The 15,256-nt window shown below is 38.4% G+C and overlaps 2 protein-coding genes across 2 annotated transcripts; both read right to left on the reverse strand.

Moving 5' to 3' along the window:
• Nucleotides 1–6,910: 6,910 nt before the first annotated feature.
• Nucleotides 6,911–8,869, reverse strand: LOC102707877 (leucine-rich repeat protein 1-like). The gene is made up of 5 exons (XM_006655375.2): nt 8,627–8,869; nt 8,082–8,231; nt 7,881–7,952; nt 7,548–7,619; nt 6,911–7,334 (listed from the first exon to the last, which is right to left on the reverse strand). The coding sequence occupies exons 1-5, from the start codon at nt 8,851–8,853 to the stop codon at nt 7,268–7,270; spliced, it is 588 nt and encodes a 195-aa protein (XP_006655438.2). The 5' UTR covers nt 8,854–8,869; the 3' UTR covers nt 6,911–7,267.
• Nucleotides 8,870–10,518: 1,649 nt separating this feature from the next.
• LOC102710983 (myb family transcription factor PHL7-like) lies at nt 10,519–14,737 on the reverse strand. Its single transcript, XM_006654517.3, has 7 exons — nt 14,436–14,737; nt 12,574–12,785; nt 11,954–12,030; nt 11,828–11,870; nt 11,651–11,708; nt 11,461–11,530; nt 10,519–11,219 (listed from the first exon to the last, which is right to left on the reverse strand). The coding sequence occupies exons 2-7, from the start codon at nt 12,776–12,778 to the stop codon at nt 10,896–10,898; spliced, it is 777 nt and encodes a 258-aa protein (XP_006654580.1). The 5' UTR covers nt 12,779–12,785; nt 14,436–14,737; the 3' UTR covers nt 10,519–10,895.
• Between the last annotated feature and the right edge of the window lie 519 nt (nt 14,738–15,256).

Here is a 15,256-nt window from a genome sequence, read left to right on the forward strand (position 1 = left end):
TAAGTCAAATTTTTGGCTTGTGGTGAGAATTTCTTTTTTTCTTCTTCTTGAAGATTTGGATAGCGACGACGAGAAAATAATAGTAACTTATAGATATTGGAATTTTGCATTAATTTAGATTTTGCTTCTAGATAGCGTTTGCCTTTTTTTTTTCTCCGTAGAGAGATCGTGTAGAAACGTAGCACAAGTGTGAATGTTCTTTATTGTTGGTCGGAAAAGGGGATTTTTTTTCTTAAGAAACAAAAAAATGAGGTAAGATGAAATAGATTTAAAGATAAGTTTTAAGACAGTTTATTTTAAAAAATAAATATTTAAAATGTGAAAAAGAAACACTGCAACCTCTGCCAAGCCTACATATCCGCTGAACCAACTCAAAACATAGATGATATCATGATAAACACAAAATCATAAAAAAAAAACACTAGTTGTGTATTAGGCTTGAAAAAAAAACTTGGTTCCGTCCTTAGGTTGCGGGACATGGTGCACTTAGAGATGTGAATTTTAATATAACTAAAATAATATTCTTAAAAATGGATGACATGACCAAAATGAATATTGATTGACCTAAAGACGAAGATGAAAGAGATTTTCAAAATTACGTGGAGCTGAACAAGGGAAATATTATAGAGGAGAATTTTATTACTAATTAGACAGTTATATGGCGTGGTCAGTTTGGTGGTTTATTTCTTGGATTTAGTTAGAACATGGAAAATTTACTAGATTTATATATAAATTGGTTCAGTTCCTCTAAATTTTATGAGAATTTGTTGTGTGCTTATGTGATGGTGTCACCTACTGAAAACTGTGTGCTAAATTACTAGGCTCGCAACTTCTCGTTCACTGCGAAAATGAGCACTTGAGGCCATCTCTTGGAACTTTTTTATCAGATGTACAATTCTAGTATTTATTGTTAAGAATAAATCATCTTAAATCTTATTTTTCAAAATATGCGCTATTCGGCCGTATCATCCCCTGGCTGGTGTGACAATATTGTCCCACCATAGTCTGTTGAAAGTGTTTTTAACCATTTTGGTAAAACCATTGCTATCTCAATAAAACCAGCATGCATATTTCAAAAATAATATTTAAATTGTGTATCTGATAAAAAATTACATGCCTTGACGCTAAAAAATAAAATAAATCACCATAGTTTGTATCAATTACTACTCCATAAATTACCAAGCTACTAATCCTTTGAAGACAGCGGATCTACCAAGATAATGATTCACCCATAATGGAAACTTCATGAGCAAGGGAAGTGCCAGAAAGCTCCCACAGGCCACAGTTTCTCACAAACAAGGGCATAACAGTAATCTCCATATCCTGGAGAGGACATCAACATCAAACATTAACCCAAACTAAGATTTGAAAACCTTGTGCTTTGGGCCGGAAAACGAGGGGGTGATTATCTGACATTAAGTCAAATAATATATTTATAAATAAAAAATAATTTATAAATTAAATTTTTATATATGTATTCTTAGCGATTTAAAATCAAACATTAAAAAATAAATCACGATGCAAAATAATCCTAAAATCAAGCTTTAAATTTAAAAATTGAATTTTAGTTAAATATATAGTCAGAAGCAGAAAAAAAGGCGGGCGAACCAGAGGGGGAGAGAAATAAAAAATTGGGGCAGTTTGGAGACCAATATTAGAGAGAGGCTAATAATATACTACCTCCTCCGTTTAATAATAATATAAGACGTTTTAGCATATCTTAAACTCATATAGATATCAATAAATATATATAAACAATATACATTGGTTAATAGATGAATCTAAGCATAACTAAAATATCTTACATTATAAAACGGAGTGAGTAGGCAACAAGCTGTCTATAAGACTTCTTATAGACTTCTATGAGCTCACTTACTAGTTAGTTCTTCATTATTATTAATACAGAACCCACATATCACCCTCGTAGACTTTTTTTAGTTCTCCTGCCCCAGCAGGCTATGACCTTACAACCCGTTTACATCGTTTTCATCCACGTTCTTCTCCTTCTAAATATTTAGCCAGCTATTATACTTTTTCTTAGCGGTAAGAAAGGACGACGATGATAATAAGCGGAGGGGACAGGAGGAGGACGGATTGGATAGGGTAGGGTAGGCCCATGCTTATCCACCTTTTGCACTGCTGCTCTCTTCGCGCTGGCTGACACAGTGACACCGGATTCTCTGTGCTGTTCAGCGTGTGTGCTGTGCCTATCCTCCCCTATCTTAAAATTAAATTATTAAGGGGTTATTTAGATGGGGCTAAATTTTTTTCCCATGTCATATCAGATATTTGGACACTAATTTAAAGTATTAAATATAAACTAATAAAAAAACTAATTTCATAAGTGAGTGGTAATCCGCAAGACGAATTTTTAAGCCTATTAATCCATAATTAGAGCATGTTTACTATAGCATGCTAATCATAGATTAATTAGGCTCAATAGATTCGTCTCGCAATTAGTACAAAATTATAAAAAGATTTTATTAATAATCTACATTTAATATTTATAATAAGCGTCCAAACATTTAATGGGACAGTATTTAATATTTATAATAAACGTCCAAACATGAAATAGGACACTGTACTTGTCCCAAACATCACCTAACTCGTACCGTCTGGAGAAGTCCTGACAGAAGTCAAAAGTGCTTCTCATTAACAGAAGAATAGTGTTGGTGGATAGGGTGATAAGATATATTGTATGAACAATGTTTATCGATTTTATAGATTGATGGTACTAGATTTATAGATTTTGAAATGATTAATATTCGCCTTCCAATAATTTTTATAAAACTACTTTCTTACTTCCATATTATAAAGAACATTTTAGAATTTGAATTTTATTTGAAAGCATAAAGAGTTTTGGCATTATTTACCATCCTACTTATCTCATCGGCCATATCTTATTAAACAAATCTCATCTTATGTCTTACTGCCAACTTACACTCATGTATCCCTCGTTTTTTAAGGGTATCGTAATATTTTATTTTAAAACTTAATCTTTGTTAGACAACACATAAATCATAATATCTTGGGACAAATAGAGCAATATTTATGATTTGACTAAACTATCGTAAAACTATAAATTTTGGTTTACCTTAAAACAACATAGCTGGCATCAATTTATCATGAAATTACTTATTTAAGCCATACTACGATATTTAACATTGATTTTGACATGAAACTACAAAACTTAAAACATATAGTTTTGTGATAACTTTCTTACAAAGTATGTAAATTTTTAATACTCCACCTTAAATCTACCATTTTGCAATAAATCTGGTAACCTCAAATATATAGTTTGTCAATTGTATCACGTTTATTTTATTATAGGTTAATTTTTTTTCACATTGAGATTTATGGGGGTATGCATCATATAAATACGAGAGGGGGTCAATTAGCCATTTCAAAAGGAAGGTCAACTGGTTATCAACTAAAGGAATGAGCATATAGAAGGGTGAGGTGAAATTTAGGGTACCGAAGAGATTGAATAAATTATTAGAACTATATAGGGAATTTACTCTTAAAAAAGGACACGCACCACCATTCAGAGCAGTCCTTAGAACCTAGAAAAATTATGCAGTAAACAGTTTAACTTTCTTAGGAACAACGAAATTTTATATTATTTCAAACATGGGTCACAATTCAGAGTAGGAATGGCCTTATCACCGTATTAATTGGAAGTGAAAGTTTATATATATATATATATATCGAAAAATAAAATTTGACGAAAAAAAACCAAAATCGACTCCTAAATTAAGCAGAAAAGATGTGGTGCTCGTGTCATCGGAATAAGGAATTGGCTTTTTTTTTTTACCAATCTGCTTTAAAAATGAAATAGAAAACCGGCCAGAATAGCGTTGCTCCTTGTTCGAAGGCCAAAATTACAATGGAAATCAACCCCTAAATAGCTGGCGTCGTTAAAATGAGTACGATCATATTATCTGGCTTGATTTGTAAATTTGGGTTAAAGATGGAATAGAAAGCTACCATCAATAAATTTGCTCTCATTACGGAGGGGTACGAGTCTGGTTGGAATATTTTTTTTAGGGCTGTGACTGTTTTTTTTATTCTAACCATTTTGGTTTGAGAGCCATAATTACATTTGGACCCCTCATAGCATCACCAACATAAACCTAACATGACTTTCAGTTCTAAATATTTAGGTTTTATGAAGATTAGGCTCCATTTTCCCTAGAAAGCTGCCAAAAAGTTAGAACCGTATTCCAGCTATTCTCCCTCTCCACTTTTTTTTTGTTGAGAGTTAATTTTTAGTTATCACTTGGAAAAAAGAAACACGTCCCACAAGTAATAACCCGATTAGAGAATTTTATGTTTAAACTTTTTGGGCGAATGTTGATCATGCTCAAACAATTTTGATGATCAAAATCTGACCACGTCAAATATGTGAGCGCAACCCATAAGTTGGTGAAAAGTAGGGCTCACGTACTGACCTCTGTTTCATAATATAATATGCTTAATTTTTTTCAACGTTTGATTATTCATTTTATTTAAAAATTTAATACAAATATAAAAAATATCAAGTTGTGTTTAAAGTTTTTTTATAATAAAGTAAACCACGCATAAAATAAATAATATTTTTATAATATTTAAATAAGACGAATGATTAAAATTATATTCTTACGTTACGAAACAGACGAAGTAATTATTATGTTTTTGGATGGGTTGTCGCCGAGATAATAACGGTTATGACAATAACCACGGCTGAGAGACAGTTTTTGAAAAAAAAAAAAGGCCGAAAAGCTTCTCCTTTGCGTTATGATCCGCATGACGGACGAGAGGACTAGAAAATCATTTGTTTTATTGTTAAGTAGTACTTCGTAATAGTAACGTACCATGTTTAATTTTTTTACTTGTAATGTTTGACTATTTGTCTTATTTAAAAAATTATAAAAATATTATTTAGTTTGCTTGTGACTTACTTTATTATCAAAAGAACTTTAAGCACGATCTAATTATTTTTTATATTTATACTAAATATTTAAATAAGACAAATAATCTAATATCATAATAAAAAATTAAACATCTTATGTAATATAAAACGGAGGTATTAACTTGCATCGGAAGCGACATTTTCCGTTGGAAATACTACTACTAGCAAGCAGCCACAGGATGGTCAGTGGTACTGTACCACGTCGCCAGAGATCAATAAATAATGATCATATATGGCCTGTGAGTCTGTGACGCTTTCCCTTGACAAGCAGTACTGCTGCACACGTTATAAAGTGCATAGTATTGCCGGTGCTTTAGATGGGCTAAATTTTTTTTAAGCCTAAGTCATACCGACTGTGCGATATTTATTATAAATATTAAATATAGATCAATTATAAAACTATTTAAAAAATAAGAGCTAATTCGTGTGATAAATTTTTTGAGCCTAATTAATCTTTAATTAGCGTATGTTTACCGTAGCATCATATAGGCTAATCATAAATTAATTAGACCATTAGATTCGTCTTGGAAATTAGTTCAAAATTATGGATGAATTTTATTAATGATCTGCGTTGTGTTTACTATTTATAATAAATATCGAAATATCCGATGTGACAAGAGACTAAAGTTTAGTTCCCGTAAACAAACACCACCGTATTTATGGAAGAAAGGCACTGCTGTCCTAGATTAATTAGATGGGTAGATTTTCCTGTTGAACGTTTGTTTGTTTTATTTTCCTTTGACAAGGTTGAGTGTGTAGCTGTGTATATGCCCGCAGGTGTTTTATTTTCTCATATACCATGCGCTTTGTCCCATAATAAATATCATCCCCAATTTTTTTATTAAGCTTATACTTGCAAGCCTAATTTTAAATTTTGAGTTAATTTTAATTTTTTTCTCATCATTGTTTATTTTTTAATCTTTTTTAATCCCTAAAAGCACATATAAAAAAATTACTAATAAAATATTTATAAAATATTAATAATTCGTCTCGCTTATACGTACTTCCAATAATAAGGTAGACGCCTTTCTTTCTACTTTAGGCAGGAGCACGGGAAGACGAGGCATGCGATATTACGATGCAACGGAACAGTGTGTGCGTGGATAAGGTGGACTTCCGATGAGGGCGACGAGCTGTTGATAGAGACGAGCAGAGGGTTGGAGTCATGACGAGTTGATGACACACCACCACCCAGGCACCCACCTACGGCTCTCTCTCGTTCATGCCGTGCTTATCCTCCTCTCTCTCTCTCTCTCTCTCTCTCTCTCTCTCACTCGTCGAGAGGCGATAAACGGCGAATTATCACTCAGTCCCGCTGCCATAGGAACGACCCAATTATATTATATACGTATGATTAAAGTATTATGACTATGGATTAGATAAAAGAATCAAATGAGTGATACTGTAGCCGTGGATCAATTGAATCGTACGTAAGTCGGATGGTTTAGTCGTGCGCATAACAATTTCCTTATCAGTCTCATCATAAAGGTTGTTATTTAAGACTAGCGTATTAGCATATTAGCATATTGACCATCCGTTATAAGAAGATTTTACCAAAGAATATCATTAACATGTTATTAAAATAGAGCTAATAAAAATGATTAGATATATGGACTATGGTTTTAGTTATTTTTTTTCTAAAAAGTATATGAGTGAGTTGGTGGTGACATAGGTGATAGATTTACCATAGTTACTTACCTTTAAAGGAGTATAGATGTATCGAATAATCACAAGTAATCTGTTGCTTTAGATCTAACGGATCTGATCGGTTACATGTGTAATAAAAATTTTATAGAGATTAAACTGAAACTAGAACATATAATATTGTGATAAATATATGTCATATATCATGTTAAAATAGATGAATTGGTAAATATATCTTACCCAAATTTTAAATAATTTTTAATATACTATGAAAATACATATTTAGATTTAAAAGACAATTAAGACACGGGAACGAGAAAAAACACCGGATTTACGATAACCATGCAATCAGGCTAGGCAGAACACTGATCAACCGAGACGATCGCTTTCATTACACTAACACTATTCATGACACCGGCTTAATTTTTTTTGTAGCACTTGCAACAGAGAAAAAACCATTCCGCGGTATTAATTAATTCCCCGACGCAACGACACAAACACAGGCCAAACTTGTAGCAATGCGCAGCTCCTGGACACACACACACGATCTGCACCGACCGACGCCGCCGCCGCCGCCGCCGACGCCGACGACCAAGTTGCTTCCGGCGAAGAAGAAACCCTGCCGCCGCCGCCCTGCTCGTTCTTATTGATGCTACCAGCGCCTTGCATGATCTAGCAGCCGTCGTCGCCGTCGTGCAAGCCCATCTGGGGAACCCTCAGCCGCGGGTTGTTTGCAAAGCTTCAGGAGGCAAACATGATCAGCATCCGCTTATTTAGCGAAGATGAGCACAAATTTCAAAATTCGTGTAATTTGGTGAGAAAACGATTGTTATTAGCATTTGAATTTGAAAATTTTCATAAGAAACTCTGAGATTAGCGATAACAGGAATTTCGGTCCCCGGTTATAAAAGTGTATACCGAAATTTCAAACCCTAACGGCGATGACACCTACCTGCTGGGAAGGAAGCGCTCGAACGGCCCAGACGTCGGAATTGTTCCACACAGATCATTGTTGGAGAGATTTCTGGAAAGAGTAGCAGCAATGAGAAGAATGCTAGTATCATGATCAGGGAGAGAGAGTGCAGGAAGGAAGGAGAATGTAAATAATGTAGATGTAAATATAAATAGAGCTTTTTTTTTATCCTTAAAAAAAGTATTTTAAGATGTCATGCTTTGAGGTACCAAAAATTTAAAATTTTTGGTACCTTGAGCTACTTTTTAAGGATAAGAAAAAAACTCATGTAAATGATGGCATCAAAGTTGGATCGAGCTCAGTTGTGCTTACAGAACCATCAAGTTGGACAGTCCAACCAGTTCGTTAGGGATTTGCCCAGTTAAACGATTGTGATCCATTCGCCTGCCAAAGCAAAAAGAAAAAAAAGTACAAGAGATAAATATAAACCGCATTTAATTAATAATCTGAGCAGTAATTACTTGTGTGGAGAAGGTTATGGTGATGGGTAAGATTGGAAGACCAAGAACTTACATGTATCCCAAGGACTTCAGCTTCCCAAGCGATGGAGGTATCGGCCCAGAAATGTTGTTGTTGTACAGGTCCAAGCTAATCAAATTCTCCAGATTACCAAACTCTGGGGGGATTGATCCTTCAATGTTGTTGTACAGGTCCAAGCTTATTCTGCCTCCGAAAAATTAAGAAAACCAGATGAGATTTAAATCCAATTCAACCACAAGAGCCATTTGGGCCGACAAGGCCCAGCCCAAGAGAGTTATAGGACTGGGCCCAGAAGGGCCCAGCCAACGGGCCCACGATTTTCTGGCCGATGGATCTGCTCCGAGATTCACGCCAGTCAATACCCGCGCGCTCTTTCGTCTTCCTCCTCTCGATTCCTCGCGCTCACCGCCATGGGAGGTCGGGGTCCCGGTCCCGCCGTGGAGGCAACACCCCAGCACTGCAGCAATGCGATGCGATGCGAGGCCGCCAGGCCGGCGACGGCGAGCTAGCTTGCTGCTGCAAGCGAGGCTGCAATGGGGTGCAACCAGGAGGAGGAGGAAGAGGAGCGAGCGGCTCACATGCCGGTGACGCGGTTGTCGTCGTCGCAGGTGAGGCGCCCCCAGGTGCAGGGGTTCACCAGGTTGGGGTCCCAGCTCGCCAGCGCGCCGTTGGGGTCGCGCAGCCCTTTCCTGAACGCCGTCAGCGCTTCGCCCTCCTGGTTCGCCGCCGCTGCCGCCGCCAGCAGCAGCAGCACGGCGGCGGACATGGCTACGGCTACTAGGTTCCCGGCCGCCATGGGCGCCATGGTCGTCGGCGCAAACCGCTTCCTCGCTGCGGTAGTGCGGTGGAGACGTGGAGTGCGTGTGCTCTGCTGGAGCGTGAGGTTTTGGCGCGCTTTTATACCAGTGGGCTTCGGTTACCGCTAAGCAGAAACGCTACGCGTACCCGGGAGAATTACTGAAGTCATATGGTTTTTTTACCTGAGTCACTGACAGTGGGCCACTCCCTAGAGGTTCTTGCTTTGGTGGAGCTGGGACTTCCGGTGACCGTGGTATTGTTAGGTCAGTCTCAATGCCTAATTTTGCTATGCAGTTTTTAAAACACCTAACTTCATGAAACGATGTATGAAACACCACTACTCACAGTGCAATATTTTATTGTATCATTTTCAAAGCTAAATAAAGTATTTAATTATTGTTGAAAGTTTAATTGCATGTAGACAGTATTTGATTGTATGAAACGCCTCATGCCCCTCAATAGTTCCACTACATTACCAAGGGTGTTGGCCTTATGGATTTTTTTTGGTACATGCATTGTGTTTTTGTCTGCTAATCTTGAATACCAAGGGGTGTTGGCCTATTGGGACTATGACTCTATGAGTCTCAGCTCAAAGTGGAAATGGCAAACCTAACCATGGCTATAACCGGGTTACAGTATATTTTAGTCGTCATCCATGACGATTGATTACGATTGATTATGGCTAAAAATATGTGTTGGTTTGATTAGAATTAGAATCGCTGTAAATAAAAGTTATTTTCAGTTACAAAGGATGTATGTAGAGTAACACGTCTCTAAAAAATATTTAAATGTTATGAACCACATCTTTGTGATTTTTGACACCTCTTAAAAATATTTAAATGTTAGAGACTCATTTAAATTTATCGTCTCAAAAATAAACACTTATGATACATCTTAATATTCCTACTACGGTGCTAGATTGTTGGAATTTTAGAATATAAAGCATATGCTTATAAAGGGGATGCAAATTGCTCAATGACCCGTTAATGTGATTGTTAGTAAGCAAGTTTTTTCTGCAAATTGGCACTCCAAAGTCCAATTCACAGCTGTAGGCCCCATGCACTTTTTGTTACATTATACTTTCTTAACCATCACTTAAGCAATGTAGATGCTGGTAGTAACACTATCTTTGTCGAAAAACCAATTGCAGCAACTCTTTCGACTGAGTCGATAAAGACAAACCCATTGCTATGACATTGTTCCATGTACCACAAAATTTACCCCAAACGAAGTCAAGAAATGGTACTGCAATGACCACGTCCACGACGCTTGATGTACAGTGAATTGATGGTTTTTTGGGGGTTTGTTTGCATTGATGGCTTGATGCCCAAATCAGCCACACTAAAATTTTGATAGCACCAACAAATTTGACTACCATTTAGTTTGCTACGAAATTTTGGTTGTGGTCTTCAAACCGAACGATAGTCCAAACAACACTGGCAAATTTTTGGCAGCAAACTATTAACTCTACTTCACCTGTCACCATAATTTTGGCAATGCCCCAGATTACGCACATTTTGATAAGCTCTAAACTGGACGTAAACCGAACAAACCCTTAATTCCTTGGGGTGATCCCCAGATGCCAAATGTAACACAAAAAAATAAACCTCCCATTTATTTTATTATTTACTGTTGTTTCCCGATTCTGAGCAGCACTTGGCAGTAGAAAAGAAAAGCCAAATCCTAGTTATGAATCTAGCACAAATCATTCACATATAAACCTCAGGGAGGCACCCTCTTCACAGCAAATGTATTGCGTGTAAACGTGTACTCTTTCTGGCTACATGATTCAACTCAGGGCAGTTTCCTTCAAAAGAAGGAAATGCTTGCTAGGGCTTTAGGGACATCCTGATAATTACAAGAGCTGTATGATGATGATGAATACTACAGTGACAACACCACCTGGCCGTGGCGATGATGGGATCAGATGTGGATCCAAAGACCCTTACAGTGTTGGCTCTGTTGTTAAAGAGGATATATATTCACATGCGATCGGCCCGCAGTAGAGGTTAACATCTTGGAAGAACTTCCAACTAGGGAGGCTTTGTTTTATGACTTGTTCAGACCAGGGTCAGCTTTGAATTCATCCACTTGGAGCGTGGCATCGCATATGTTTTGATCCCATGGACCGATCAAATGGGATTCAAAATCTGATTGTGCCACATCTCGTACTGAATCTGGCGACAGGCTGTCCATCTTGGGTTTCTTTGGAGATGGCTGCAAGCTATCTGGGTAGTCATCTAATCTTGGTGGTGAATGAGATAGATTCTGGTCACAAGCTTTAAGTGATCCACCAAGCTTTTGCTGCTCCTCTATTATCATCTGCAAGTACTTCCCTTGTGCTTCAATTCTCAGCTGCAGCTGCCTTTGCACCTTAAAATGAAAATACAATGGTTCTCATCTTAACTTAATCTTGACAGGGAAAAGAAACAGAAAACCAGAAAGAGAACATTTGTATGTTAATACACTGAAGATGTAGCTTTGCTAGATGATAGAATAAAAAAAATAGCCAAAAGATGTAACTTGTAAATTAAAATTTTGGATTCGTAGGTAAACTAAATGATATAAGAAAGAAACCCACGGCGACACGAGTTAACATCTTATAACAGCATACCTCAAGTTGTTCATGGAGTCGCTTCTGGACCTCCATCTGCATCTTCAGAGCTTCATTGATTTGCATTCCTCTGAAAAACAAGCAATAATATTTATGTCAACTCTGTAAACCCAAGAGCTTTATACCAACCAACATACACGATTATGCTGGATACGAGTTTGCGTACAAGCCACTGAGAAATATCACTTACGGTGCAGAATCTGTGTTAGAGAGTGAATCACTAGAGTCCTTCTTTTCGTCCTTCGATCCTGTATGAGATATCAACAGTAACATTCAAAACCAAAATAGTCATCTAATTCCAGGTGTGGGCGTGTGGCAAGGTGGAAGTAGGTACGTTAGAGATAAGTAAAGCATAGAAGATGTGTACCTTCAGCAGGAGATTCTGGTATGTACTTTGCAAGGCGATATTTCTACACAAGCACAAAAGAAATACCATATGAGCTACAAGCCTACAAAGGAACTTTTGAAATCTGTTTCATTAAAGAGAATTCACCTGCAAATGGCTCTTCACATGATAAATTGTGATCCCAGGCACACCCATTACAGTGAGAACCCCTTTAGGTGTTGCTCCTGAAGCAATGATAATAGCAATGCAGAAAGGCGTGTTAGATACATTGTACTTGGGGTACTTTAAAAAAATAAACTGATCAATTGCATAGTGCTACCATGCTAGCTTACCACTAGACAAGTTAGCATGTAATAGAGCCAGACACATGTGTGCCACGCAATACTCAATGCGGTTTCCAATTATTGACATGGTTTGAAGTTTCAAGGCATGAACATTTCCCGATGTGATTGAAGAAACACGGCTACTCCTAAAGCAAGATATATATAAAAAATAACATGAATTATCTGACATATGTGTATGCTATCCTCTCACGCTTTCCAGTTTTAATCTGACAAATTTGTTAATAATCCCATATATGTGTTGTAATCTGATACTAAAAATTTCAGATTTCCAGCTTGCTAAGCATAATATTAATTTGCAAGCGTTTGTTGATGGAAGGTTCGTGAGACGTTAAGAAAGGAAATTGATAAGTGAATGAAAGATTGCATCTTAAACATTGTATTAAGTTCAACCACAATGACTAACACTCAACAGAGAATACCCACTATCAGGTCCGCCAAGCTGAGCGATGGCATCCACAAAGCGGTTATGGAGATCTGAGGTCCAACGTAGACGTTGTTTCCCATTCCCTGCAGGATTAGCAGCGCCTCTCATGTTTGACCCACCGAAAGCTCCAATATCGCTCATATGATCACTCTGCACACTCTGCGGTCCAAAGGGTACAGAGAACTTGTTTGCATGGTACATCATGAGAATGCTGCAACAATTGTAATTTTGTAAGGAGACACATAAATATGAATAGAGCTAAGTAGATACTACCTCTCTCTCATAATAACCTCATTTTTCGTTTTTTTGTGTCCAACGTTTGATCATTCATCTTATTTGAAATTTTTTTGCGATTAATATTTTTATTGTTACTAGATGATAAAATATGAATAGTACTTTATACGTGACTAATTTTTTTAAGTTTTTTATAAATTTTTCAAATAAGACGAATGATCAAACGTTGGACACGGAAAAACGAAAATTGAGGTTATTATGGGACGGAGGTAATACCAAATTTTATCATGGGGAAAGTGCAGAGTCAAGTGCCTAAAATGTGCATAACATGGCATATCGAGCTAATAGTTAAGTGTCAAAACATACTCCAGATTTATGTCTTTCATTATATAAAGTATGTGTACATAACGAACACACACAATCTGTTCTATAACTAGCAATCTAGCATAAGAGAATGATACTAGTAGAGTTGCTCAACAGGGGTCTCCACTCCTTATTTTTTCTAAAATGATTAAAAAATAAAACATATAAAATATATTAACATAGGAAAAACTAAACCCAAACACTAAAACCATTACTGAAGCGCATATTTTGTCTAATTACTGGCCTAAGAAAATACAAAAACAATGCTGTTTGCATTAAGAAAAAAATCAACGCTAATTAAAAGAAAACTATATGAGGAAAAATCATGCAAGAAAGACGATGTTGACACATATAATCGAAGAACTGTTGCGTGTTATCAAACAACACTATTAATGTTAATCTCAATAGCCAGTGGTTTAACTCAAAGGTCATTACTGTGTACATAAACATTGAAAACCTCTGTATCAAAAGAAAAATCATCTGAATTCCCACATGGTAGGCACACACAATTTTTGCAATCAACGACTGCAGGCAAACATGCTCAGCTACCATTCATGAGCGGAGATAGCAGAAAAGAACAGTCAGAATCTGCTACTATCCAGAAGCAGAAACTCTGTAAATTTGACCAAGTAAACAAACAAGTGAACAACAGCATCGGAGATTCTCCAGCTATGTAAACAAATCATGTTGACCACCGGAGAAGCCAAGAGCACCATCTAAACATCAGAGGATGCCAAAGCCCATCCATCGTTCCAAACAAGCAACTATCACTGAAGTGTTCTTCATCAAACACAAACTGGACCGAACCATGGTGCACTAGCCTCAAGCAAATACCATGATCAGTACAAAAATCTAATCGCCCTCAAGTTCACACGCAGAGCAAACAGATCGCGTCTCGGCCGCAGACAAAACGCAATCCTTTCACCAATCCACACCTAGTTCAGCTTCCAAGCACCATGATTCCCGCACACACACGCACGCACCAAACAAAAGAAAATCCAATTCAGAAGCTCGCCTAAGCTCAAAGTAAAAGGTCGCATCCTAACTACAAAGCACAGCACCACAAAAGTTGCAACAAGCAAAAAGCACCAAGCTCGTGCCATGCCCAGGCACCCGAAATCCCACTCCGACCACTCCGAATTCCGCCTCCCAGGATCTCACCGCCACAAACGCCACCCCCGGCCGCACGCCACCGACCAGAGGCGAGCCAGAACAAACAAACGAAACAAGCACGCAAGCACGGGTCGATGGCGAGAGGGTTTACCGGCGAGGCGAGGCAGCGATCCGCCGCCGCAAGCGGGCCCGCCTCCCCCCGCGCGGGGACACGGCAGGGGGGGAAGCAGATGGCAGATGCTCTGCTTCCGCCGCCGCCACCGGTTGTGCGATTCCCGGTGGGGAATTGGGGCGGGGTGGGGGCGTGCCAAAGGAGCGGAGGAGCGCAGTGGGGTGGAGGGGAAAGCGGCGGGGGCGGTGGTGTCCGGCGAAAGCGACCCGCGGCGAGCGAGCGAGAGAGGCCTTGGGATTTGGGGGATTTTCTTTTTTTCCTTCTCCCTTTTCCTCGCCTCGCTTCACACACTCTCGACGAGTCGTCTCGTCTCGGGTGGTTAGGGTTTCGCGCGGGAGGGGGAGGGGGAGGGAGTGCACGGTGGACCGGGTCCACCGGCTGGTGTGGGGCCCAGCGTGGCGATGTGGGGAGGAGGGGCGTCAGGTGGTGGGCCCGGATCCTGTCAGCGAGTGGCGTGGTGGTGGTGGTGGTGGTGGTGTGAATGTGCAATGGAGCAGTGCAGAGGGTGAGGTGGAGAGCTGACTGCTGACTGGGGGAAGTGAACTGAGGGCTTTTAGTTCTCAAAAATTTTCGCTGGAAAACGTCACATCAAATTTTTGACATCTAAATAAAGTATTAAATATGGATAAAATAAAAAATTAATTACACAGTTACGTGAGAAATCGTGAGACGAATCTTTTGAGCCTAATTAGTGTATGATTAGCCATAAGTGCTACAGTAACCAACATATGCTAATGACGGACTAATTATGCTTAAAAGATTCGTCTCGCGGTTTCCACACCAGCCGTGAAATTCGTTTT

The sequence above is a fragment of the Oryza brachyantha genome, chromosome 5 (genome assembly GCF_000231095.2).
Source record: "Oryza brachyantha chromosome 5, ObraRS2, whole genome shotgun sequence".
In the NCBI taxonomy this organism is placed as follows: Eukaryota; Viridiplantae; Streptophyta; class Magnoliopsida; order Poales; family Poaceae; genus Oryza; species Oryza brachyantha.